Source organism: Lepisosteus platostomus, chromosome 4 (genome assembly GCF_059453375.1).
Source record: "Lepisosteus platostomus isolate fLepPlt1 chromosome 4, fLepPlt1.hap1, whole genome shotgun sequence".
NCBI lineage: Eukaryota > Metazoa > Chordata > Actinopteri > Semionotiformes > Lepisosteidae > Lepisosteus > Lepisosteus platostomus.
In genome coordinates this window covers 76,443,489-76,468,305 of record NC_142614.1, presented here as the reverse complement: position 1 = coordinate 76,468,305, position 24,817 = coordinate 76,443,489, and the positions used below count along the sequence as shown (strand labels likewise).

General features: G+C 42.4%; 1 protein-coding gene across 2 annotated transcripts in view; it reads right to left on the bottom strand.

The window, feature by feature from the left end:
* Nucleotides 1-24,817, bottom strand: part of LOC148673874 (dedicator of cytokinesis protein 2-like) — a 260,919-nt gene that overhangs the window by 50,190 nt on the left and 185,912 nt on the right. For both annotated transcript variants that reach the window (XM_088630800.1, XM_088630801.1), the window contains 2 exons: nt 2,876-2,974; nt 261-355 (listed from right to left, as the gene is read on the bottom strand). In XM_088630800.1, coding sequence (XP_088486926.1) covers nt 261-355; nt 2,876-2,974 — 194 coding nt within the window. The remainder of the gene's footprint in view (nt 1-260; nt 356-2,875; nt 2,975-24,817) is intronic.

Sequence of the window (24,817 nt, the reverse complement as noted above, 5' to 3'; positions counted from 1 at the left end):
ACCAGCCTGCCCCCCCATCCAACTCCTATCACACACCTCCAATCAGGATTCGCATGGGTGGGTTTCATTCTATTAAAGCTCTTTTTTCTTTGGTTCAGGAAGGAATTGTATGAATTGCAGGTGGGATCAGACTTTTGATTTAGGACACCTTTTCAAAATACTAATCCTGAAGGGTTTTCTCCTGTATCGGAAGGGTGCAGTGTGGAGGAGCACTGTGTGCCTGATATTGGCAATTTGATTCAGCTGTTCCTGGGGGTTACCTGTTCTGCACCATGGCCATGACTGTCCAGTCCTGGGGGTACACGTCCTTCCTCACCAAGTCCTTGAAGATGATGAATGTCTCCATCAAGTAGTCCTGGAACAGAGACGCAGAACATTTCCATACAGAATGGAGTGAAAACAGACGTAAAGCATTTTATGTACCTGATGATGCGATGCCGCTTGGTTTAGAAAAAAAGTTATTCCCACTGTGGGGATGTCTGTTTGAGATGAGTTGCTTTGTGGGGTCTCTCGTACACACATTGTCATCAGGTCCTCATTGACAGTACTACGCACCCCTGAAACACAAATCCCCCGAACTCCGTCCCAGAGATTGTGAGTAAACCTGTATTACACTGTTACAAGCCAACAGATTTACAGAGTAGAAAGTCATTCTTCAGATAATCATTTAAGAACCTCCAGCCTGGTCCTTTAAATTAATCAGGTACTATAGATCATCTCTTTGGGACACTTTCATGCCTCATGAGTTCAGTGAAGTGATTTAGATTTACTTGGAATAGAAAAACTTAGCCCTTGCAGTCCCTGCAGACCTTGCTGGTTCATTTTTGGTTAGTTCTCAAGCTTTCGAAGTTGATGGTTTAGTCCAGGTGACAGATCCCTGATGGTATAATCCATCTCCAGGGCTGGGGTTGGCTGCCTCTGTGCTCTGTGGGGTGTGTGATGCACACTTACAAATATAAGTTTTCTGCTGCAACTTCACTGGCAGTCCTCCAGTTTAGCGTCTCATATCTTCTTGTTACAATGGGAACGCTGTTCCATGGGCAAGTTTGATATTTTTAGTGTGGAAAAATTGATCAGTACTTATTGCTAAAAGATGGAAGTATTCGCAAATGGAAAGCAAAGACTGAAATTATTAACAGTACCAAGAAAAACAAAGAAAATAAGACAAGGCATATTCCATTGCAGTTCACAGAGAAATCAGGCCTCAGGGTGTAGTGTGCGCAGTCTGAAACCAAGGAAATCAAGAATCAAAACAGAGGTCAGACAGGAAAGAACAGTTTTTTTTTAAATCAATAAGAAAAAATTACTAATAAAGAAACACATTAAAAAATGCCGTCTTCACCCTGATATTTGAGACTGATTTTTGTAGGATGATGCTTGGTGAGAGTGCAATAGAGAAACTAAAAATTATCCCAGTGCTTCTCAACATGATCTCTTGCCGAATGTCTGGAAAGTCCAAAAATAGCACAGCTGATGTCTTGATTGCAATCCAGTTTACATGTACTCCAGATGGATGATGCAAATGAAATATCAAAACAAGCTCATTTAAATGCTTGGTTCATACCCTCACAAAGCACCCATATTGGAAGATTTTTGTTCTGCAAACCAATTAAGACACATGCGACAGGATCAGTACTGTTGAACATTTAAACAAGTTTATAACAGGTCACAGATTAAAGTTGATAGCTTGTCCCAGGTGCTGACGTTCCCTCAGCGCTGCCCTGGGTCCATGGAGAATCTCAAGTTTTCATGCTGCAATTCCTCTTGGCCAGAGGAACTCAGCAATGACAGAGGTGAAAGTCTGTGGAAACTTCACCACTGCTAATGTAGAAGAACTTTAAGTTTACATTTCAGATGGATTCCAGATCAAGGGAAAGCTGGCACATTTAGTTGCTACTCCTCTTACTGGTTAAGTTTGTTTGTTTTATATTTTCATTTCTGTTTTTTTTTCCTTTGCTTTCCCTAAATCTTTAAAGCTACAGTTTTAGCTGTAATATATTATTGCTTATTTTTTTGCAATTAGACTATCATCACTTTCCTGGCTACTGCTGCAGTCCATATACCAAACTATTTGCAATCTTTTGATCTTGGATTTTACCACTTTTTTGTCATTTCATCACAGATTTCACCATAATGCTTGTCAGGTACACCTGATCACAATTACAGCAACTTAGAGGGAAGTATTTCCTCCAAAACTGCCTGAGAGCGCTGCCATGATATTGAGATTCTGCGACCTAGAGACATATCCAACGATCCATCGCCTCATTCTCTGCTGACCTCTTCTATCTGTTTTACAATACCTGTTTTTCAGCGGCCGGCCCCTAAATCATCCTGGCGCGGTCCTTAACAATGTACTGTCTTTCATGTCTGCACACCTAACCCCCTGCCTCATTGAGACACTGCTTCTCCTTTTTCTCATTTCTCTCAACCCAACACTGTGTGCCTTTGTAAATAGGTGTTGTGTATGAAACCCACCACCAGTCTACTAGACCCCATTTCTCCTGTTTTACTTCAATCCTGTTTTCCAGCCCTCCTCCCAACAATCCTGGAGCGCTGCAGTGGTCACCAATGGCCTTTGAACCTGCTTTAGTTATGTCTGTGCCTGAAAAAAAACAACATGGCTCTGGACAACCTAAACATTTTTTGTCTATTATCTAACTTGCTTTATTATTGCAAATAATTTAGAACATGCTGTGACAGTTAAATCATATTATCACCTTATTGCATTTATAACAAAAAATAAAAATCAGTGAGAAATATCAGGTAGACAGTGAAGTGCGACGCGATATCTGGAGGGCTGAAGCAGCTCCTTGGGTTTCTGTTCTGACCCGGCTTCAGCGAGGGCTGGGAGAGCACGGGCTGGGAACAGACTCACCATGAGGTCCTGGCGCGTGGGGAAGGACTGGATGTAGTCTCTGTAATGAGTGTCATCCACCTGGCTGAGGATGGCCGTCATGCAGGCCACATAGTGACTCTGAAAAACACACAAGGGCACCTCAGCAGCTGGCAGCTGGATTCAAGAAAGCAGCTGTGAATTTTTAGAAATATAAATCTAGCATAAGGGACAATGGGAAAGAGAAACAAAAACATGCCTATTTTGTTCTATTTTTATCAAATACATTTTTTAGCAATTGAAGTTACCCAAAAATCACACTGTTCGCAACAGACAAATAAAGTGGAACAATACAAATGCATAAACAGAGGAACACTGTACATTAAACTGAATTCAAAGCTACAGTACAAAAGTGAGTTATAAGATACAATTTTGAAGGTGCTGACTGACTTGCAAGATCCCCAGCCCTGGAGCAACAGAGCAGAAAACAGTCTCTCAGGGTCAGGAGTTAGGAGTTTAGTGATGGAGACAGGAATCATACCATTTAAGACCTTGAAAGTGAAACACAGTATTGTGAATTTTATTCTGTAATTCATATTGAGCAAGTACAAGGACATTAAAACAGGTGATCCAGGTACCTCTGCCTCTGAAATTTAGTTTTAGATAAAGTCCAAACAGCTTAGTTCTCAACATGGTGCAACTTGTTACGAGTATGTTTGGATACAACACTTAACTAGGGAAGACATGGACAGATAGCAACATTGTTCTAAAAAAGACACCTTTTTCTTTGATTCATTTAGATGTTTAGATTTCAATGATTTCTTCAGTAAACTGTTGGTTAATTGAACTGGGAGCTAGAGACTGACTTGGCAAGTCCAGGAGTTTTATTCTCAAGATCTCTCATTCTCAGTCCCTGGCTCTTGTATGTTTTAAGCCTTTGTTATACTTTATGGAGAAGCAATGCCAATAAGTATACTAACATGTCTTCAATATAAGCAGACAACATCTTTCTGTAAACTTCAGAATTCATTCTGCTGGTACAATTCATTACAGGTAGGTACAATTTATAATCAATATAGTCAATACAATTGCAGTTCCTCTCTTCTCCACATTTAAACTTTTCCATTACTTCAGTAAAGGTTTATCATGGTATTATCCATCCATAAAACTCAAGGACAAAATTGCAGACTGGAAAAACACTTTTTCACAAATGAAATCTAACATCAAGAAGTCCAAAATGTTCCCCACAATGTGGAGTAAATGTTAGGAAAGGCTCAAAAAGAACAAGAGAGGCTCCAGATCTTAAGGGATTGTCATATACAACCGGGCTAAAGGAGATCAGTCTCTTTAGTCTAGAACACAAGAAAGGCTGAGAGGAGATTTGATCTTAGTACGGTATATAGATCAGGATTGTAGAAAAAGTCAACACAGGGGGCTATTTCAGGCTCATTAGTGAAGGACATTGGCTAACAATCAGAAATTAAAAGAGAAATCAAAGTGAGAATAGAAACCACTTCTGTACACTAAGAAGCTTAGCTTATGGCCAAATCGAGTACTCCTTCAAGAAGTAGCTGGATGAAATATTAGCTTCACATAGATATTAAACGATGAAAATAAAAACCAGTCATTAAGTCTAAACTGAGGAAGATCATCAGAATGTTCTCTTCCCATTTTCAACCTTTCATCTGTTCTGATATTGATTGTTGTTTATTCATCCTGAATGTTTATACAATATATATATACAGTATCAATATTTCTTTGTGAGACAGTGCTGACATTAGTTTTTAGTAATTCCATAGTTTCAAGATTTTATATCATTCTGATCTTTTCAATTTCTCTACAATATAAAATGCAGCTGTAGGCAGTAAGAGCTAGATTGTATTGATCATGGCATTTAGAAACTTTAGCAGCTGTGCTTTCAATGAGTGTATTGATTTCAGTACCTCTATACAGCTCTGCAGCTCTCACCTAGAAAAATATGTTATTACTATTTAATTATTAAAATACGCAACTGATTAACAGATGGATAAAAATGTTATATACTGTATCATTGATACTAATACACAGTATATATTTCATGATTACTAAAATATAAGAGGTTAAATTGAGGTTAAAACATAACTCCTTAATGTTTTTAGATTAAGTATTGCATAATTTAAGTATTCAAGCCCTTTGCTATGCACTCCTAAATCAGTTTCAAAGAACCACTTGAATGGTCAGAAATGACTGGAAAGGTCTCTGGATGTGATTAGTAATTTAACTGCATAGTAAATGCATCTGTCTCTGTAAATTGCCTCAGATATTGGATTTCAATCACAACCCATGAAGGCCACGGAGCTTTCAAAACGTATTGGAGGATTCATCATTAAGAACTGGAATGTGCATCAAACCACACTGACACGGCCAAGATCAGGCCGCCCTGGAAGTAGGTTGCTACTGTGAGGCCAGCGGTGACTTTGAAACAAGTCAAACCTTTAGTTGTAGGTTGCAATGGAAGTCACTATTTATACAGTACATCAACAATATCCTGGTCTCAACAGAAAGCTGGCCTGTATGGGTGAGTGGTAAGAAAGCGACTCAACTAAAATCATGTGACGGAAGGTTTTAAGTTCAGATCAGACAAATACCGAACTTAATCTAAATGTTAAAAGTTCTCTCTGTCAGCACTATCCCAATTGTCAAACACAGTGCATCTTTTTATTGTGATATTCCTCATCAGCAGGGACTGGATACAGAGTCAAGACTGAGGGAAAAATGATGGAGCAAAGTACAGGTGAATCATCAAGGAAAACCTGCTGGAGTCACTCAAGAATCAAAATCCAGGTCGAAGATTCACACTTGAGCACTGCAATTACCTGAAGCCCAAGGTGAAAGCAACACTGAAGGTGTTTGAGAAGAGCCTGAATGTCCTTGAGCAGACATGTCGAGGTCTGGACTTGAATCCCATAGATATAAGACGGGCTTGAGGCAATTGTACTCCATCAACTACTGCCGGCGGAAATGTCTGAACTGGTGCAGTTCTTTCAGCAAGAACAGATAAACCTCCACCTCACTGAACAAAGCTGATAGAGAGCTTATCACAAGTACTGACAGCAGTGACTGCCGACAGAGGTGCTGCTGCCCCATACAGACTTGGGTGGCTAAATACATGTGCAATCACTAAACTCAACATTTCTTCATTGCACGTTTTGTTCACATTCAGCCTCTTTCATATACAGTACAAGTGTTCATTACATCTTTGAATGAAAAAGGTTTATATAAGGAAAATATACATATGTTATCTGTAATTAATGAAAATGTGATATTATTGGCAGGTGAAGAATTGTTTTGTGTGCACTATAATAATAAAAAACACACCAAATTAGTCAATCCTGAATTTTTATTTGGTTTTAAAAAAAAACAGAAGGTGGTGTCTGAGTGCCTGCACTGTACAGGAGAAGCCACAGTTCTCTTCAGTGAGTTATCCACAGGCAGAGAGGTCACTGTCCAGTCACAAAGACTATTGTAACAACTGACCAAACTCATGGCAATTACAGCAGTCTGTAACTCTTCAGAAGGTGATCAATTGGCTTGCTGCATAAGTAACTGATGAAATATAACGTGATAATGGGGTTTGCAAACTGCAAGGAAACTAATCAGCCAGGATGCAGAGATCACTTAAAAAATTGAAATAGAGTTTAGGAGCCACTTCAGTGAGTGCTGGCTTGGAGTCCATGAGAAGCAATTTGTAGCTTAATTTACTGGGACTGAAACAGAATTACAGTAGGAGATGGAAACTGATGAGAGCAGAGAGAACACCGACACAGGAGGGGAAAGGCAAATCTTAGCGAGGCAGCAGGGGACAATGGATGAACAAGTTCGGACTAGAACAGCAGAGTGACGTGTGACCAGCCATCAGTGAAGAGCACACAGAGATGCATGTGTGTCTGAACATCAGCAGAGGTTTAACACCTGCACCGTAGCCTCGCCTGTCAGGTCAGGCACCCACAGCAAGACCAGGGTGCAGTGTTACTCCAGGTCAGCTTGTCTCCCTGAGCACTAGAGCACCGCGTGCACCAACAGGAGAGCAGGAGAGCAGGAGAGCAGGCCCAGCCTGTGCTTCATACTGTTGATTCAGGCAGGTTACTAGGCCTTGCTTTTGCCAGTAGGACTCATTAATCACAAATGCGCTCCTTTTAAGGACATGAGAAAAGTTTATAAAAGGAAGAAGCTATTCGATCCAACTAGCTCGTTTGGTAATTACTAATTTGTTGATCTGAAGATCTCACCCTTGAAAAAGGATTGTCAGAGTAGGAAATTCCCTCAAGCCCCAGAATGCAAAGGCACTGAACATTCTTTAAGCCAAGACTAGCACACAGCTGGGCTGGCTGCTGCCCACACTATACCAGCTGGGTTGTGTCAACCGTGAGAGGATCAGCTTCCCTCTAGGTTTCACAGCCCACAGGCAGATGCATCAGTGACAGGCTCAACCCAAACGAGGAGGCTCCTGAGGCCTGAGCACATTAAAATCAGGATTGCACTAAGACGTATGGTTCAGTGCCACAAGGCGTTATTCAGCAAAGTCTTCCCAAGCACACACGGAGCAAAGCAAACTCTTCAACTATGTGACACCAACGACCACCGTGAGGCTCTTTACTGTATGTACTGTAACAAATGCCCACACTGTATTACACCAAAGCGCAAATGTGGCAATTATCACTTCACCATTTCACCAATAATTAAATAATTTGCCTCAGGTAAGCCTTATATACACATGTATAATAATCAGTAATAGTGGTCTCTAGCGATAGGGTGGCTGAGATATCTGTATTTTTCTGGTCCAACCTGCCATAGCAGCGTTAAGGACCATTTTAGCGAAATGCAAGAGTTTGTCTCAGCTTCCATTTTATTGCCAAAGTTTAACACTGCTTGGTCCAAAATTGCTGGGTGTGATGGTTTTTTTAATCATGTCACCATGGGTATCCATCCTTAAGCAGCACAGCTCTGCCTTGTGGGTGTGACCACATGTCCTGAGCTGTAGGCCAGGCCCTGGTGGAACTCAGGTCATCTCTCACATGGAGGCCTCAGGCAGGGCCCTGTGACTGTTAGAAAACTGAGTTTCGATTGCTTTTCAAAAACCTTCAAACATTCATTAACCTTGAACTTGTGAGATGGTTTTCCGGTAACTATCGAGTGAGAGTTTTATAAATCATATGGGAAAAAGCAATTCATTTTTCATTTACAAAAGGCATCTCTTTCCTGGTGTTGCTGCTGAAATTTTAAGCTTACTGATTATTGTAGTCATTTTTAAGGAAAATTAACGCATCCTGACTGCCTCAGTTTGAACCGGAGCTGTTTTTTGGAGACAGAGCATGTACAGTAACTACTAACCTGTATTAATATGCACATAGTACAACTGAAAATTCTCATTTACCGGATTCATCAGGTTCAGTTTTACAATGGCATTTTAAGAGGTAAAGCATGTTTAGGGGCAGATTAATTTAAATTTGACTTACTGTTACTATTCCTGCAGGGATACATGGGAAAACAGAGCCTGCTAGATATAAAAGTTGGTGGCTAGTGACACACACTCGTTTTCTAAAGAATGATTTTAGCTTCATAAAGTTCATGTATCATATGTGTAACATAACATCCGGATTGCAATATCTTCTCAATAAGGACATCAACTATTTTATACTATTTTACACATATCAGACAGCAGCTGGAGCCCTGACTGCACAGAACAGCTGCTGTGACTGGGACCTTTTCACTTCTTCACATGAGAAAGTGCCAGACAGTGGGAAGGCTATTTCACACCCGCAGCAGAAAACTGGATCTGCTGAGCTCTTCCCCCGACTGTCCCCTGATCAGGGAGGTGTTCATCAGGGCCACCTCTCCTCTGCCTGCCTCAGCATCTGAGGCTCTTCTGCAGCTCAAGGACAGCAAGACTGCACTGCACTCTAAACACCTGGAAACCAAGTGCTACTGAATTTGAATGTGATTTTTCAATTAATACTAAAACAAATGTATGTTATTGAGCTCGAAAAACAGATGCAAGTGACTTAACCCGTGCATTTATTGTAATTTGCTTTATTTAGGGATAAAGCTTGTGGCAATAATTTAAATTCCCAATTTAAGATTTACTTATAACCATGTGTGACTGTGAAATAGGAGTGATGCTGATAAACAAATGGTGTGAAGTTCAGGGTAACAGATAGAATTAAAGAACAGAGCCTTTTTACTTCCGATACTTGAGTAATATTAAGAAGCAATGCTTTCAGATTTTTTATCAAGTAGTTTTCTATAAGGAAACATTTACACCAGCAATCTCCCCTGTATTCAGACATTTTTAACCTCTCTGTCCCTGTTGGTTGTACCAGAGTGCTTTAAGAAAAGCACAATTGTGCCACTGCCCATGAAGACCAAGGTAACTTGCTTGAACGATTACCGCCCAGTGGCTCTCACTTCAGTGGTCATGAGGAGCCTGGAAAAACTCATATTGTCCTATATAAATTGTTCCCAGGTCAGCTGATGATGCCATATCTCTAGCACTTCATACTGCCCCAGAACATTTAGATGGACGGGGTACCTATGTCAGGATGCTGTTTATTGATTTCAGCTCAGACTTCAACACAATTGTTCCCACCAAGCTGGTCCCAAAACTCAGGAATCGTGGCTTATGCAACTCCATCTGCAACTGGATACTGGATTTCCTGATGGGCAAACCTCAGATGGGGAAAATTGGCAACAGTATTTCCTCTACAGCAATCCTAAACACTGGAGCTCCACAAGGCTGCAGTCTCAGTTCTAGGCTATACTCCATGTTCACCTACTGTACGACTGTACAGCCACTTATAGGAGCATCCATTCAAGGGACCTGTTCTGCCAAACAGTCTTCTAGGCCCAGTATAACACTCTTTACCCTGAAGAGCAGGTTACAGCTCAGCCCCTTGACACGAGGACAACATAGACATCAGCTGCCTCCTAGTTCTACCAGAGAATTAGCTGGCTGGCCTGGGAATCGGCCCTTTATCATGGAAGCTCCCCCCCCCATAATGTCAGGATGTCAGGTCTTCTCAAACGAAACAAACAGCCACATTTTCCCCATCAAAATGACACAAGGTATATACAACATTATAAGTTACTCAGAAATGGTTAGATTTTAGTGCATTCAAATGGAAGAAGAGACCAGCACCCTGCTAGACCACTATGGAAGCAGACTGCTGGACAACTGGTTCCTACAATTTTGTTGCAGACTTAAAAACCAGAAAGATGCCTGCTTTCACAGAACAATGAGATCTCACATTTTCTTCTAATGCATGGGCCTGTGGAGAAAGGTTGTGTGCAGGATGTGTGAGGGAGCCCAGCACATGCACACAGAGGGGTGACAGAGGAACAGTGCCAGAGAGGCGCTTTGTGCTGCCCTCTGCTCTACGCCAGAGTCCTGCTGCCATCTTACCCCACTGTGCACATTCACACACACTGATGTCAGTACACCCCAGTCTGTTGGCACTGTGCACTGCACGTGAGCAGCTCAGACAGGTCAAATACTAATCAATCCAGCAAAGCAAACTGCACCTGACAGCTCTATCCTGTATGTCACAGTGGAGTCAGAAAACACAGTCCTCCCCCCAAGATCCCCTCCGTTTCAACACAAATAAATCTGACAACACTGCAGAACAGTACAGACTGCCATTCATCTTCATTTTGGTTATATTAAATATTTACAAAGAAGGGAATATATAAAATATTGTGGTGTGCTGTGTCAATTTTTGATCAGTGTGCTTATCTTTGCAATGCTGAGGACACACTACCCAACATGCGCTTAAGAATGAAGTCAAACCAGTTCTACACCAGCATGCCCATTCACTTCAGCCAAAAGAACAGGGCTGATGCAGAGATTCATTAGACATTAGTAATAAGTGTCCAATTGCTGCTTCCAGAGGAGGTTCTCATCCCTGTAAGTGATTCTGAGCCCTCATTGCTTTATGATTAAGTAGATTAAAGGAGTTGACATGCTCGGAGTGCACAGGCCTAACATGCAGGAGTACTCTAGGAGTAATAGGTAAGAGCAGGGATTTATACCTGAGCCCAGCTGTTTAAACAATAAATGAATATCAAATCCTTCTGGTCTCATGAGACTCGAAGTGCTGAAAGCGTAGAATCTTCTGAGTTGTCTTAAAGTGAGAATTTCTCATGGAGACCATGAAAGACAAAGTAAAAAAAAGAAAAAGGATGGAAAGAAGGTCAAACAGCAAGAGCAGTGGAGACCGGTGGACCTTGTTAGGTGTGGAAAGCCTTGAGCTCTGACAGTGTTTGCAGTCTGAGTGTAAATGGTGTCAACACTGCCCAAAACCTACTGTGAGCCAGCAAAGGTGCTAGAACAGTCTGCAGTGCCTGACCTCACACTAGACAGCTCAGAGTTCAGGTTTCTGCTCTGCACTGAAGACCTGGTCCTGTTTCACTCACAGAACAGGCTCTGCAGCACAGCATAGCACTGTCCAAGCAGTACTGTCAGGCCTGGGCACTGTCAATTAATCTGGACAAGACCAGAGTCATGGTTTTCCAGAAGAAAGAGGTACCACTAGATTCTGAATACTACACAGTTAATTAAATCTGAAGAATCACATCATTACAGAGTTGTGAGGTGACAGTGGGGGCACTTGCTCCAAATATTTGACAGTGTAACCCAGCTCTACAGTACAGTATATGGCAGTGAAGTGTGGGGTTCAATCACAGACCTGAATTACACTAAACTCAACAAACATCCCATAGAAGCCCTGCACAAGGAGTTCTGAAAAAACACTCTCCATGTGCTGGTAAAATCACCTAACACCTAACCCTAACACCTAACCCTAACACCAGATTAAATTAGGCTAATATTCATTACTAATTAATACAAAGAAGAGACAGAGCAAATACTGACTACAGTACTCCCAGGGAAGAGTCCCCTCAGCCAGCTGGTCCTAAAGCTCACCAACACTGACCCACACTGACACCAGCCAGCCTCAGAAGAGCACTGCTAAAACACCGCAGATCAGAGTTAGCCCAACCACAACAAAAGCAAAAAACCACTACCTTCCCCACTGGGACACACACACAAACACAAAACAAATTGGAATGGTACAGCACTGTAAAAATTCACAAATTCAGTAGCTCATCCACTAAAGTACAGATAGACACTAATGAACTATAGGCTCAGTGACCACAGCCTAACCATAGAGACAGGGTACCTCAGGGTATCCCAATGAACCAGCAGAGGTCCTGGAGAAATCAGTTGCTTCAGATCTAGCTCCCAGAGAGTAATTCACATTTTTCAAATGTGATTGTCAAACTTGTCCATTTAAACCTTGTTAGTAGGGCATAAATTGCAAAAATTGATGCATTTAAAGAAAGGCCTAAATTAGGAGTAGTCTACATTGGCACGTGGATTTCTTGTTATTACTGTGAACCTTCTAAGAAGTGAAATACTGAACTTATATTTAATTTTATACAATAATTACTGTAAACTGGGTGCTACAGTCAGCTGGAATAAATACTTGCAACTGTCTGGAATCTAGGACACATGGTTGAGACCTAAAATTGGGCATAATGAGTTAATCAGAAATCACTTCCTTGAGCAACACAGCAGCAGTAGTGTCCTGGTGTGATGTACCAGGGAACAACCTGCAATCTGTCTCTGGACCAAAACTCGATAGTCAACAAGAGCTTATCGTGTAGCATCACAGGAACTCACAGAATGAACAACTGAGACTCACAGTGGTGAGTCCTCTGGAGGAGCCAGGAGGGTTGAGGAAGTTTGCAGTACGACATGTTAATAAGTCTTGACAGAGGCATTTGTCTCTGCTGAAATTCCCCAGGAAGAAATCAATTGCCCCAAGCTACGTGCATGTATTAACAAGTACAATAATGGGGGGATTCATACGTCTGGTCAAGTGACGAGGGAATATTTAGAACAAATGCTGATTTGCCAAGAAGGAAATTAATGACCAAAATGTACAGTAGTTTACTGTAATTGCAGTTTCTGATGAGTGCACAAATGCAAAGGACCAGTGTGCTCTGTTCAACTCAAGAAACTGCAGAGTTTAAAACTCTGCTGTGACGCTATCAAGTGGAAAGTGGTTTGAAAGACACTAATCTAGAGCTCACCAAACATATCCTGAAGTTGTAAAGTGAACAAATTCACAACGAACACAGGTACAGGAGATGCCCAGCACAGATGTTACAGGGAAGGTTTAGTTAAAACCTTCCAGGTCCTGAAAAACCTATTACTGAAGAAAAAGAAACATATTAATCAAATACCTCACACACAACTTGCTAATGGCAGCAAGGATATTCAGCCAAATACAAGTTTGCAGTACAAGTGCATTTCGACACCCTCCTGTTCTGAGTCCAGTCTGTGATGCTGCCTGACTATGAGCCAGAAGTGGACAATTAATATATTTTCTTGCATGTGCAGAGGGAAATAACAGTAGGGTATCTATTAATTCATTTTACATTAAACCATAATTCACATTTTATTATACAGTATACTGTATAATGTACTGGAAATTTTATGTATAAAACAACAGAACTTTTTTTATGAAACTCTGACTTCCTTGTTCAGTATTCTTTTTTCTTTTTACAGTAGATGTGTGCTCTACAGCATTATTTTGTTGCAACATTGATTTTCTGATTTCAATAATTAATACAATACCATGCAAATGCATTTACTCTTTCCAATAATGTCCCATTTTGTGAATTACAAAATTACATTTTGTAAGTACAACAGGATTACAAATAACCCTGTATAGTTAAACCTATCGCTTTTAAGGGTGAAAGACATTAAATGTCAACAAGAACTAAAATATGTTCTGATTGTATAAGAATTCAACACTCTTAACGCTTTGCCAGCCACTACAGGTACAAAACGTTTTCAGTAACTCTGCCAATTTTACAAGTCAGGAAGGTACAATTTGTCCATTCATCTTTACAAACTGATCTGTCAGGTTGGTTTGGGATCTTTGAAGGATGGCACACACAGCAGGACTTTGGCTGGGCCACTCAGGAACAAATACCTTTCCTACTCTAAAGCCATTCTAGCGTGGGTTTGGCCTTGTACCGTGTGTTTTGAGTGACTGTCCTGCAGAAAGCTGAATTACGTTACAGTTTTAGGTCTCCCGCAGACTGAAGCAGGTTTTCCTCTAAGATTTTCCAGGACTTTTCTCCGTCCATTTTCCCAAAGTATGGACAAGCTCCCCGGTCCCTGCAGATAAGGATCCCAGTAACATAAAACTTCCACCACTGGCTGCTGATGTTTTGGATTTTTTGCAGGTGTAATGCTTTTCCTTAAAAAAAATCTGCTTTTGTCTTATCTGACCACAAAACCTGTTGCACGTGTTTGAAGTGTCACATAAATGCTCTGTTGCAAACTCCGGAGATTAAAGATGAGTTTGTCACTCATACAGGCCAGCTTTGTGGAGCGACTGGGATATTGCCGACTCTTCCAAAGCTGGCCTCACAGTGGCACCCCGGACCAGTTTCCCCCTGGCCCAGCTGCTTGGCTCAGCGTCACAGCCTGACTGAGGTAATGTCAGGGTGGAAAAAATACATCTTCCACTTCACCAGCCTCAGTTTCATTGAACTCTTTCATACACTTCTACTGATCAGTTCCTTTCTTCAGCTTGCGAGAGTGTTTTGAAAGTTTCTAAATGAGTGAGGTACTGTGCAGTATGTCACAGAGACTTTTTATTTTTGAATCACGTGAACCACTGCTGCACGCACAGAAAATAATACCTGTCTGTAATTTTGCAAACATGAACAATTTTTGCTGTGCTATAGCAAATGGGGTGAATACTTTTATCCATAAAGGTGTTCAGTTAGAACATCAAAGATTTGATTTAAAATATTTATTCTAAAATAGTATACCTGTATATAATTAGTAATTCAACAAAATTGGACATTTGGAAATGGGATCTTTAAAAAGAAAAATCTTAGTATTGAAAAAGTCACTCTGTCACAAATTACACTCCTGGTAAAACTGAGGCAACAGTGTGGATAGGACTGCTATAACCTCAGCACTCAACTATGAGGGTTTAAAATTTTGCAAAGGAACAAGTAATAGGTTTATTCCATGCTGAAAAAAAGAAGAAAGAGAACACAACGTTTCGGCCTACACATGCTGACGCAGCTACCCACCTTACCCGCTTAAAATTTTGCATGTAACTTAGGCGTCATCTTAGACACAGGGCTCTCATTTAACTCTCATTATAATGCAGTATCGAAGGCGTTCTTCCAACAGTTAAGGAACATTGCAAAACTAAGAGATTTTCTCTCCACTCAAGACACAGAGAAACGAATACATGCTTTTGTATACAGCAGATTAGATTACTGTAATGCCCTACTATCAGGGAGCACCTATCGCACCTTCAACACCTTACAGCGAATTCAAAACACAGCAGCTAGAACTGTTACCAGGAGTAGAAAGTACGACCATTTAACCTCCATACTTAGCTCTCTCCATTGGCTTCCTGTCAGGTACAGGGTGGAATTCAAAATCCTTCTTATTTACAAGGCTCTCAGAGGTCAGGCAACTGTCTATCTAATGGAACTTATTAGTGTGTACAATCCAAGTCGCCCTTTTAGATCACAGAACACAGGTCTTCTTCTTATTCCACATATTAATAAAAAAACAGCTGGTGGTAAAGCCTTTAGCCACAGGGCCCCTAGTTTATGGAACAGTCTCCCACCCCATGTTCAGGATGCTGAGTCAATCTCAGTATTCAAATCCAGACTGAAGACCTACAGGTATTACTTCAGCCTAGCCTACTCACACTTTACATCATAGCCTGCTGAAACCATGGCTGCTGGTGCTGCTGTACATGTGACTGTGTGTCTCTGTGTTGGCCCACCAGGTAGATACATCTGTTCTGACCAGACTATCCTATTCTCCTCCCCACATGTCTGGATGGCTGGGCACCATCTGATTTGGACGCTGCATCACTGCCATGGGTCCAAGAGGGACATCGAGGATATAGCTTTCGTATAGGAGGAAATTACTGGTCTACAGAGAACTGCATGGAGTACAGACATACAGAAGACATGATGGAAGACCTATAACTCCACATTTAGTACTTTTTTAGAATTGTATAATGTAAGCATGCCCAGAGGGGTTGGGCAGCCAGTTGACCTTGGACCCCTCAAGGTTTTTTTTCTCCTTACAGAGGAGTTTTAGGTTCCTCACCTTTGTCTGTCACACAGCTTTGTTAAGTACCTTGGGGCAACCTTGTTGTGAAAGGCACTATATAAAATAAATTGAATTGAATTGATAAACAAAATCTGCTCAATTGCATATTAACACATTCCCTGAAACACTACTGAGTCTATTGTATTACTGACACAGCTTCATGATGAAATAAACATCTAAAGTGACTTACATGCTGATTCACAAGCTGTACTAGAAGTAACAGAATGACTATTTGAGACAACTGAATTTACACAACAGAATGATTGTAAAGGATCGCTAAATTCATCGCTTAATAAGGAGGCTGTATCACCACCTTTGGGATGGATGACTGATATAAAGGTTACAAAGCCATGTTCTGCAAAACATAGGGCCTATGGATTAGATTCAATGAACCTGAAAGATACAATTCACAAGCTGCAGATCCCAGAGCAAATTTCGCTGTGTAAGAAGTCCAGACTTTGGCTCATACATTCTCATTACTGAGTTCAGGACATAAACTCACAATCTCTAATTTTACTGGCAGACATGGTACATGTTATAGAAAGTTTCCTGCTAGTAAGTCTGTAGTCAGAGTCTTTGCAGGTGCCAGGGACTAGGCAATCTGTTAGACTAATAAACTCAGATCACTAGGATGAATCACATTCCCTAACTTTCTCTGGCTGCCTTCCCAGACATCATGATTTCATTGGAGACACAATAAAGCTGCAGAAAACCCTTGGAAGAGGGCAGACCGGGGAGCTGGGGATATCCAAGATGCTTCTCTGTGGCTGCAGGCCTAGGGGTGGCCAAGAGACACAAGAGTCTTCTTTTTTAAACAAAAGGAGTGAACAAATAGACAGCTGTCCCTTTAAGACTACAGAAAAATAATTAAAAATAATCACAAAGGTTCAAATCACAAACACTAGGATAAATAAAGGATGCATTAGTAGTGTGAATGCATCCACAACTAGAAAAAAGTTGCTATTTAGCACAAGTGTCTGATGTTTACAGCTGGAGGCTACACACTGAGTGGATGATTGATTGTCCCAGCAATTAGAATGAGGCCTCTGTCAGCTCTCCTGCCGGTCAGTCTGTCTGAGGGTGCAGCAATCCTGCCCAGTCACGGGTTTACCCTGGGGCAGCAGCCACGCGTCACAGGGTTAGTAACATAGGGAGGGTGGAAGGGTCAGTAAGTGGGATGGGGGAGAGAGGGATCAAGGGGAGAGATACGGTATGCAGGAGGAATGGAGTTGAGGGGAAAGGAGGCATTTAGGTGGAATGGAGAAGGGGTGAGGAGTGAAAACTGATGCAGGAAATGATGGAGGATGGAGAAAAGGGAAAGAAAGAGAGGGAAGTGGACTGAGGCACGGAGAAGGGCCCTAATCGTCCTTCTCACTTGGCTGCCTGCACAAATGGAGAGAGGTGCTGGCTGTCGCTGTGCATTAAGACCATTACAGAGGACATTTCCATTACCAACTGCCTGCAGCAGCCCCCATGGCCACCACACAGCTCACCAGCCTGTCACCCAGCCCTGATACCGACTGCCTGGCCAAGCTGTGCTTGCTGAGCATGGCAGCTGGATCATTTAGATTCTGGTCAGATTCCCTAACCCAGCAAGGTGAGAGAAGGACACTGAGAGACCAGGAACTGCAGGATTCTCTCCTTTACTAGGGAAAACAGCCCCACTGAAAAAGAACACATGCTGGGGTTTCTGTTTGTCTGCCCTAGAGACACACAGACACTCATACACAGATACAAAGAGTTACAGTATACATCTATACACACCTTCACAGTCATCAAGAGTCCCACAGAGAGACACACAGCTCTTGGCTCTGAGGACAAGGATCCTGCCGAGCTGTGGGAGAGCTGACAGATCAGGACAAGTGCAGTTACAGTGCTACAGCATGACTTTCAACCTCAACTTGAGGCTTATCGGGGTTATCATAATTTCTGTGTTGAAGTGAGCTGAGGGTGCTTGAATTCTCCCCGAATAGGAGGCAAGAAATATCCCTCTAATGGTAATAAAGTTTTAGGGTTACCCAGAGCAAAACAGGTATCTCTATAGAGGCGTAGATACAGCTACAGTATGTGTAGGCTGGGGTAAAAAGGGTAAAGAGTACATCAGCATGTCTGAGACAGAGACTCAAAATCTTCCAGGTAAGAGTTCATCCCTTCAGGATGACATCCTGGCCAGGAAGAGACACAAAGATAAGACATCTTCTCTGGAAAATGAGAGAGTATTGGGGCTGGGGCAGCCCTGCGGCCTTTCATCTTCCCCTTCATTAGCAAGGGATTCATCAGAGACCATCATTAGACTTTCACTGGGCAGGAAAGCAATCAGACGTCAGAATCATCACTATAGTTCAATAATTGGTCAGTTTCTTTTAAAATTGTTTCAGCTCAGAGATTGCTGTGTTTCACCCCTCACTCAAGGTTATATCTCTCTGTTCCTCTTCGAATTCTCATCATTTTTCCCATTTCAGGTCTTTCCCTTCTTACTCTCTGAGGAACCTCCACAGCTTATGAGGTGTGTTGAATATTCTTTCTTATTTACATTGCAGCATGTAAGTAACCTCCACTTCTGTCTTCAAAAGACTTTATATAACATCGTCCTGGTCTTCTTGCACCATGGACAGGTGTCCAGATCAGATTTATTGGCCATATACAATTTCTTGCATTAGGAATTTGTCTTTTCACATACGCCAACTTGCTGTCAATGAGACACACAGAGAAGCTTGGGGTCAGAGCACAGGGTCAGCCATTTATACGGCGCCCCTGGAGCAGTTGGGGTTAAGGGCCTTGCTCAGGGGCCCAACAGAGTAGGATTGCCTCTGCCGGCCGCAGGATATGAACCGACAACCTTCTAGCAAAAGGTGCAGATCTTGAGCCACAGAGCCTCCACACTGCCCACAGTCACTGTCCACTGACACAGCTTGCACACAGACACATCTTACAGACCCAATGTCACACCTTAGTATGAAGGCTGTTTATTCTTCCTTTTAATTGTACTGGTCAGCTTTATTGCAGTGTGACAGTGGAGCACACCTCCCACTGCCCTCCCTACTCCGCAGTGTGTGGGAATGCGGAGATACAGCACTTGAGGCTCATCAGGTCTGCTATTGAAGATCCCCACGAGATCGCGGACAGGGTTCAAGCTCTCAACCAGCGTTGTAGCGAAACGGCTACTGAACTATTATTTTTCCCTTTAGTGGAAAGACTTGTCATTGTATATAGCAGAGAAGACTCGCCTTACGATACGACGACACACTGGCACACCACTCGCTCCCTGGCTAAGGAAAAGAAGCTCTCTGCCGGAGCTCAGGCAGTCCACGCAAACCCCTCACTAGTACAGCAGGAACATATCCATTTCAAAAACAGGTTACGAGCTTTAAGAGCTAGGAGCCCAAAGACAGCAGTTCTCTTGAGAACATCACCGTCTCAAGATGTGAGGATAAGTTAAATCATAAGAATTAAGCCTGGATTTGAACAATGAGTACAAACATTCCAGGTCCTGTGACTGCATTTACTTCCCCGTGTGAGATCTGAACTGCAGAGACTTGACTAATTTCCCAGGTAGGAGATCTGAGCTTCAGGACTGGATTAATTTTCCAGGTATGAGATCTGAGCTCCAGAGACTGGATTGAGTTTCCAGCTGTGTCTATCATAGCTACTACCCAGAGACTTGAGACTGTGAGCTTTCATGAAATGAAACATTCACATCTGTGATACCTACTGGTGAAAGTACTACTGCTTCTGTACTGCAGTCATGCTGTACCATTGTGGAATACTAATGTTTGCATTAATTGGAATAGATGTTTGATTTCTTTACTACTTTCTTAACTGTGTTTCCTTGCATATCTCTGTCAGTACCTGACTGTAGCAGTGTATGATGGTATGACTGTAGTTGTCCTCAGTACAAAATCAAAGATATTTTCTAGGTCTCTCCCTGGAAACGGAGGAGCTGTCAGTATTTACTTATAGTAAAGAGACTCAAAAAGAAAAGAGAAATAAAAGTACAGTATACAGGAAGCAGATTCCTTTCATCCTCAGCCTTTTCACCCCTTGCCTTCTTCTGTCCCAGGGCTGCTCAGCACTTTTACACACAATCCTTTCTGATTCCGGGAAATGATAAGGAAAGAAGCAAATTTCTCCTCCCCTACCAGATAGTCCTCCCTGTTGGATGCCGGGGTGTCAGGGCCAGGACTGCAGTGATGGGTGACATAGCTGAGGTGATGGCTCTTTTCACTCCAGCACAGACCTTTCCCTGAACGACTGATTCGGAACTAAAGAATAATAAGGGAATTTGAATATGCCCTTCTTAACTGGATGCCGACTGATCTGACCAGCTGTAGGACGTTCAGAGACAAAGACAAGTTTGTTATTGATTTGGAATTTGACTTTCTATCACTGTTTGAACTTTCTGTTCATCTACAGTTTCTGCAGCACAAGACCCTGATGTATTCTGCTTGTTCTTCTTCTTGCTCAGCAAGTGGCTTCGAGGAAAAGCAGCCGGGGCTCTGGTCTCTGCTGTACCCTTGAGCAAGATACTTCATTCAGATTGCTCTCGCTGTGATAAATCAAACTCCACTTAATTGACTAATCTGGTAAAATCAAGGATTTAAAAATTCATACAGTAAATACTTGTTGACTCCAATCAATGAACATCTGACTCGTCAAAAGTGAAACTCTCCAACAGTGGATCTCTAATAATAAAATGCAGTTTTTCTGCGTGTTTAGTACCTAGAATGAAGCTCAGAACACTGTAAAATAGTGTACACCAAATAAAGGTAAAAGCAAAGCACTAGTCACTGACCCAGAGCTGCCCAAACTTATTTCGCTCTCAAAGGTGGTGTGAATCGAAAGCCCTGTGAGATTTAACTCTTGACAGTGGCAAAGTCTCTAATGGGTCTGGGCTGTGAGCTATACAGATGTTTCTGGCTGCGGATATTTGAATATTTTATTGTGAAATCCAACCCATTGCCCTCCATGGTAATGAAGTTCGGGGTCCAATCATAGATTCACAGAATCACAAAAACACCTTACAATGTGTGCAGGGATGCATTAGGCCAGTACCCATTGCCAATCAATATACAGATGAGAGCAATATAGTGTTGGTCACACCTGAGAAACAGTGACCAGAGATCCTACCACAGCCAGGCCCTGCTGAGCCCAGAGCTGAGCCCCTCAGCCAGCTGGTCCGGAAGCTCACTGACACCAACCAGCCTCAGGACAGCACAGCTACAACAACACCCATCAAAATCACAGCACAAACCACACAACATTACATAACACAAACTGGAATACTACAGGACCCTAAGCTGAGTATCTAACCAGAGTAGGAGACAGCAAAGAGACACAATGCCTGATGAATAGAAAATGGATACAGGCAGACCTGACTGCCCAGAGAACACAAGCTGTGCTCCCACTGTCAGCAGGGAGAAACAGAAATGAGCTTTCTGTTAGACTGCAAAAACACTCAAGAAACATTTTTCTCCAAAATAAATTAAATTGCAGAACTCCCACTCTTGCCACAATCAGAACTATCTAGATCCAGTCCTGCTGGGGGAGGCAGATAAATAATATTAATAGAGCTGCAGCCTATTATCTGATTTTCTTCAAAGCCCGAGGAACAGGGAGTTAACCTGCACAAATAATAATATCATATTTTCTGAGTCTGATTAAATGGTATTTCTAATAATTATTGCTTTGGCAACACTTTAATTAATCAATTATGCCAATACAGCACTTTGAACTTGAAGTAGAAGAGTGAGAGACAGGATTAAAGACAGAGACAGGACGAGTGACAGACAGATGAAGAAAGAAAGCAGAGACAGATGGAAAAGCAGTGCTAGTTATAACTGTTACTGCACCAGTGTGCTGCCGCGGAGGAAGAGCTGAGAGAAAAGAGAGAGGCAAAGGCACAAAGCCTGGAGATTTCATTTTCTCCTTCCTTCTCTCTCTTCAGCTCCCTCTGACTCACTTCTTCCAAAGATAAAACTTGACTTGCCCTCCCTCTTTGCCCCCTCCAACACAAACAGAACCTGCCTTTTAAATTCTTCATCACTCCTCAGTGCCAGGAGTTTAATGCCTAAGTGAAGTCATAGATGTGTAAGGAAGCGCTATCGAACAGGAATCTCTCTGAGACACTGGCACAGCACTGACAGCAGCTCTCACAGATCTCTGAATAATCATCCATAATTCATATAGCGTAACCTATGAATTGTAATAAAAATTACTTTTTAATATACAGATTGTGCAAATTTCCAAGCTGTCCTCTCAATGTTTAGCTACATAGTTAAACACCACTCAGAAAAACCTCTTCTGCAGGTACCCTCTGCTCGAAAAGAAGGTTTTCCTTAAGGATTGGAAATGTGTGCATTATTCTGTGAGGTTTCACCCAGTGTCTGCGCCACAGGCCACTATGTTTTCACCTTTGTCCTCAGCTCCTCAGGGTCTGCTTATTAGTATCATTCACTTGTCGTTCTCATGGCACTATCTCATGATTTTTCCGTTTGATCACCCAGCTATATCGCACAACAGTCTGCCTCTCTTCCCGGTGAGCTAAATTCATTCTATGCTCGGTTTGAGGTCAGTAACGCAGATCCAGTCAGAAAGATTCCAGAAATCCAAGCCGGAAACCCACTGATCATATCCAGAGCGGATGTGTGTAAAGTTTTTAAAAAGACCAATCCACACAAGGCTCCTGGCCCTGATGCTATCCCTGGCCGTGTTCTGAAAGCATGTTCAGACCAGCTGGCAGATGTCTTCTTGGACATATTAAATCTCTCTCTAGCTCAGTCTATAGTTCCTTTCTGGTTTAAGAAAACACTATTGTCCCTGTTACTAAGAAACCCAGAGTCAGCTGCCTGAATGACTACCGCCCTGTTGCACTCACATCAGTTATCATGAAGTGCTTCGACTGGTTGGTCAAAGGATACATCACCTCCTCACTGCCTGACACCCTAGACCCACTGCAATTTGCATACCGCCAGAACAGGTCAACAGAAGATGCTATTGCCACTGCCCTCCATACTGCCCTCTCACACCTGGATAAGAAAGGAACGTATGTGAGAATGCTGTTAGTTGATTACAGCTCAGCATTCAATACCACAGTGCCCACAAAGCTTGTCATCAAGATCCAGGACCTGAGACTGAACACCTCCGTCTGTAATTGGATCCTGGACTTCTTGACGGAACATCCGCAGGTGGTGAGGGTGGGCACCAACATATCCTCTACCCCGACTCGAAACACTGGAGCCCCCCAAGGCTGTGTGCTTAGCCCTGTCTTCTACTCCTCATTTACCCATGATTGTGTCGCCAGGCATAGCTCAAACTCCATCATGAAGTTTGCAGACGATACAACAGTCATTGGCCTGATCTCAGATGTTGAAGAGTCTGCGTACAGGGAGGAGGTTGAAACCCTGGCAGCATGGTGCCAGGAGAACAACCTCTCTCTGAACATCAGTAAGACTAAGGAGATGATTGTGAACTATAGGATCACCAGGGAGGAGATCACACACCTATCTATATCAATGGTACTGCAGTGGAGAGAGTCAGCAGTTTTAAGTTCCTGGGAGTTAACATCTCAGAGGACTTAACCTGGACCCACCACACCAACACCATGGTCAAAACAGCACGGCAGCGCCTATTCTTTCTCCGTAGGCTAAAGACTTTTGGCATTCCATCATATATCCAGGCCCACTTCTACAGGTGCACTATTGAGAGCATCCTGACTGGCTGCATCACTGCCTGGTATGGGAGCTGCTCTGCCCGGGATCGCAAAGTACTGCAGAGGGTGGTGAAGTCAGCGCAGCTCATTACCGGCTGTGAGCTACCAAACACCCAGGATATCTACTCAGCTAGATGTCTTAAGAAGTCCAGGTCCATTCTCAAGGACCCCAGTCATCCCAGTCACAAACTGTTTTCCCTCCTACCGTCTGGTAAACGGTACCAAAGCATTCGGTCCAAGTCCAACAGACTACGGAACAGCTTCTACCTCCAGGCAATAAGACTGCTAAATAACCAACCTGCAGCTCCTTTAGCAAATCACCCATAATGGCTACATGGACACACAGTTTCATTGTATTGGGCACACTGCACTACTAGGACATAATGTATTGCATACACCATGGACACATAGCAGCTCTATTCATATTGAGTTTTTATTCAATTTCTATTACATTATTATTTATTATTATGTAACCATATTTTCATAACCTTAATTTTGTGATTTTTGTGATTCTGGTGATTTTTGTGAGCCGCAGAAAAGACATTGCTGCACACTGTATTGTTCTGCATTTGATAAATAAACTTTGATTTGATTGGATTTGATTTGACACAAGTGGTGTAGTGTATTTCAAACAGAGAACAGAAGACTGAACAAGCTGCCCCGCCATGATGTTGAAACTGATTGATGAACACGACCATGATAGACCTTTCAAGAAGTGGCTGGATGAGATCCTGGAATCAACTAACTTCTAACAACCAGGAAGGCGCAGCATGGACTGAGTGTCTCCTTTCTGTGTAACTGTTATAGCTCTAATAACTGGGAGAGAGGGAGGCTGTGTGGACTGAACAGTCAATAATTTGAGATCTGGATGCCTCACTCCTCAGCGTTGACTTCAACAACACATTGGCCAAGGAAGCTGCTGAGACCTTCCACTTGTAAAGAATCTCCACTTTAATGCAGGAAGAGTATTGACGAGCACCACCATATTGCAAAAGGTGTATGATCAACAGTATTTGATGTCACCACCTTATTAACCATGACTGATGCTTACTGCATGTATTTCACACTGCAG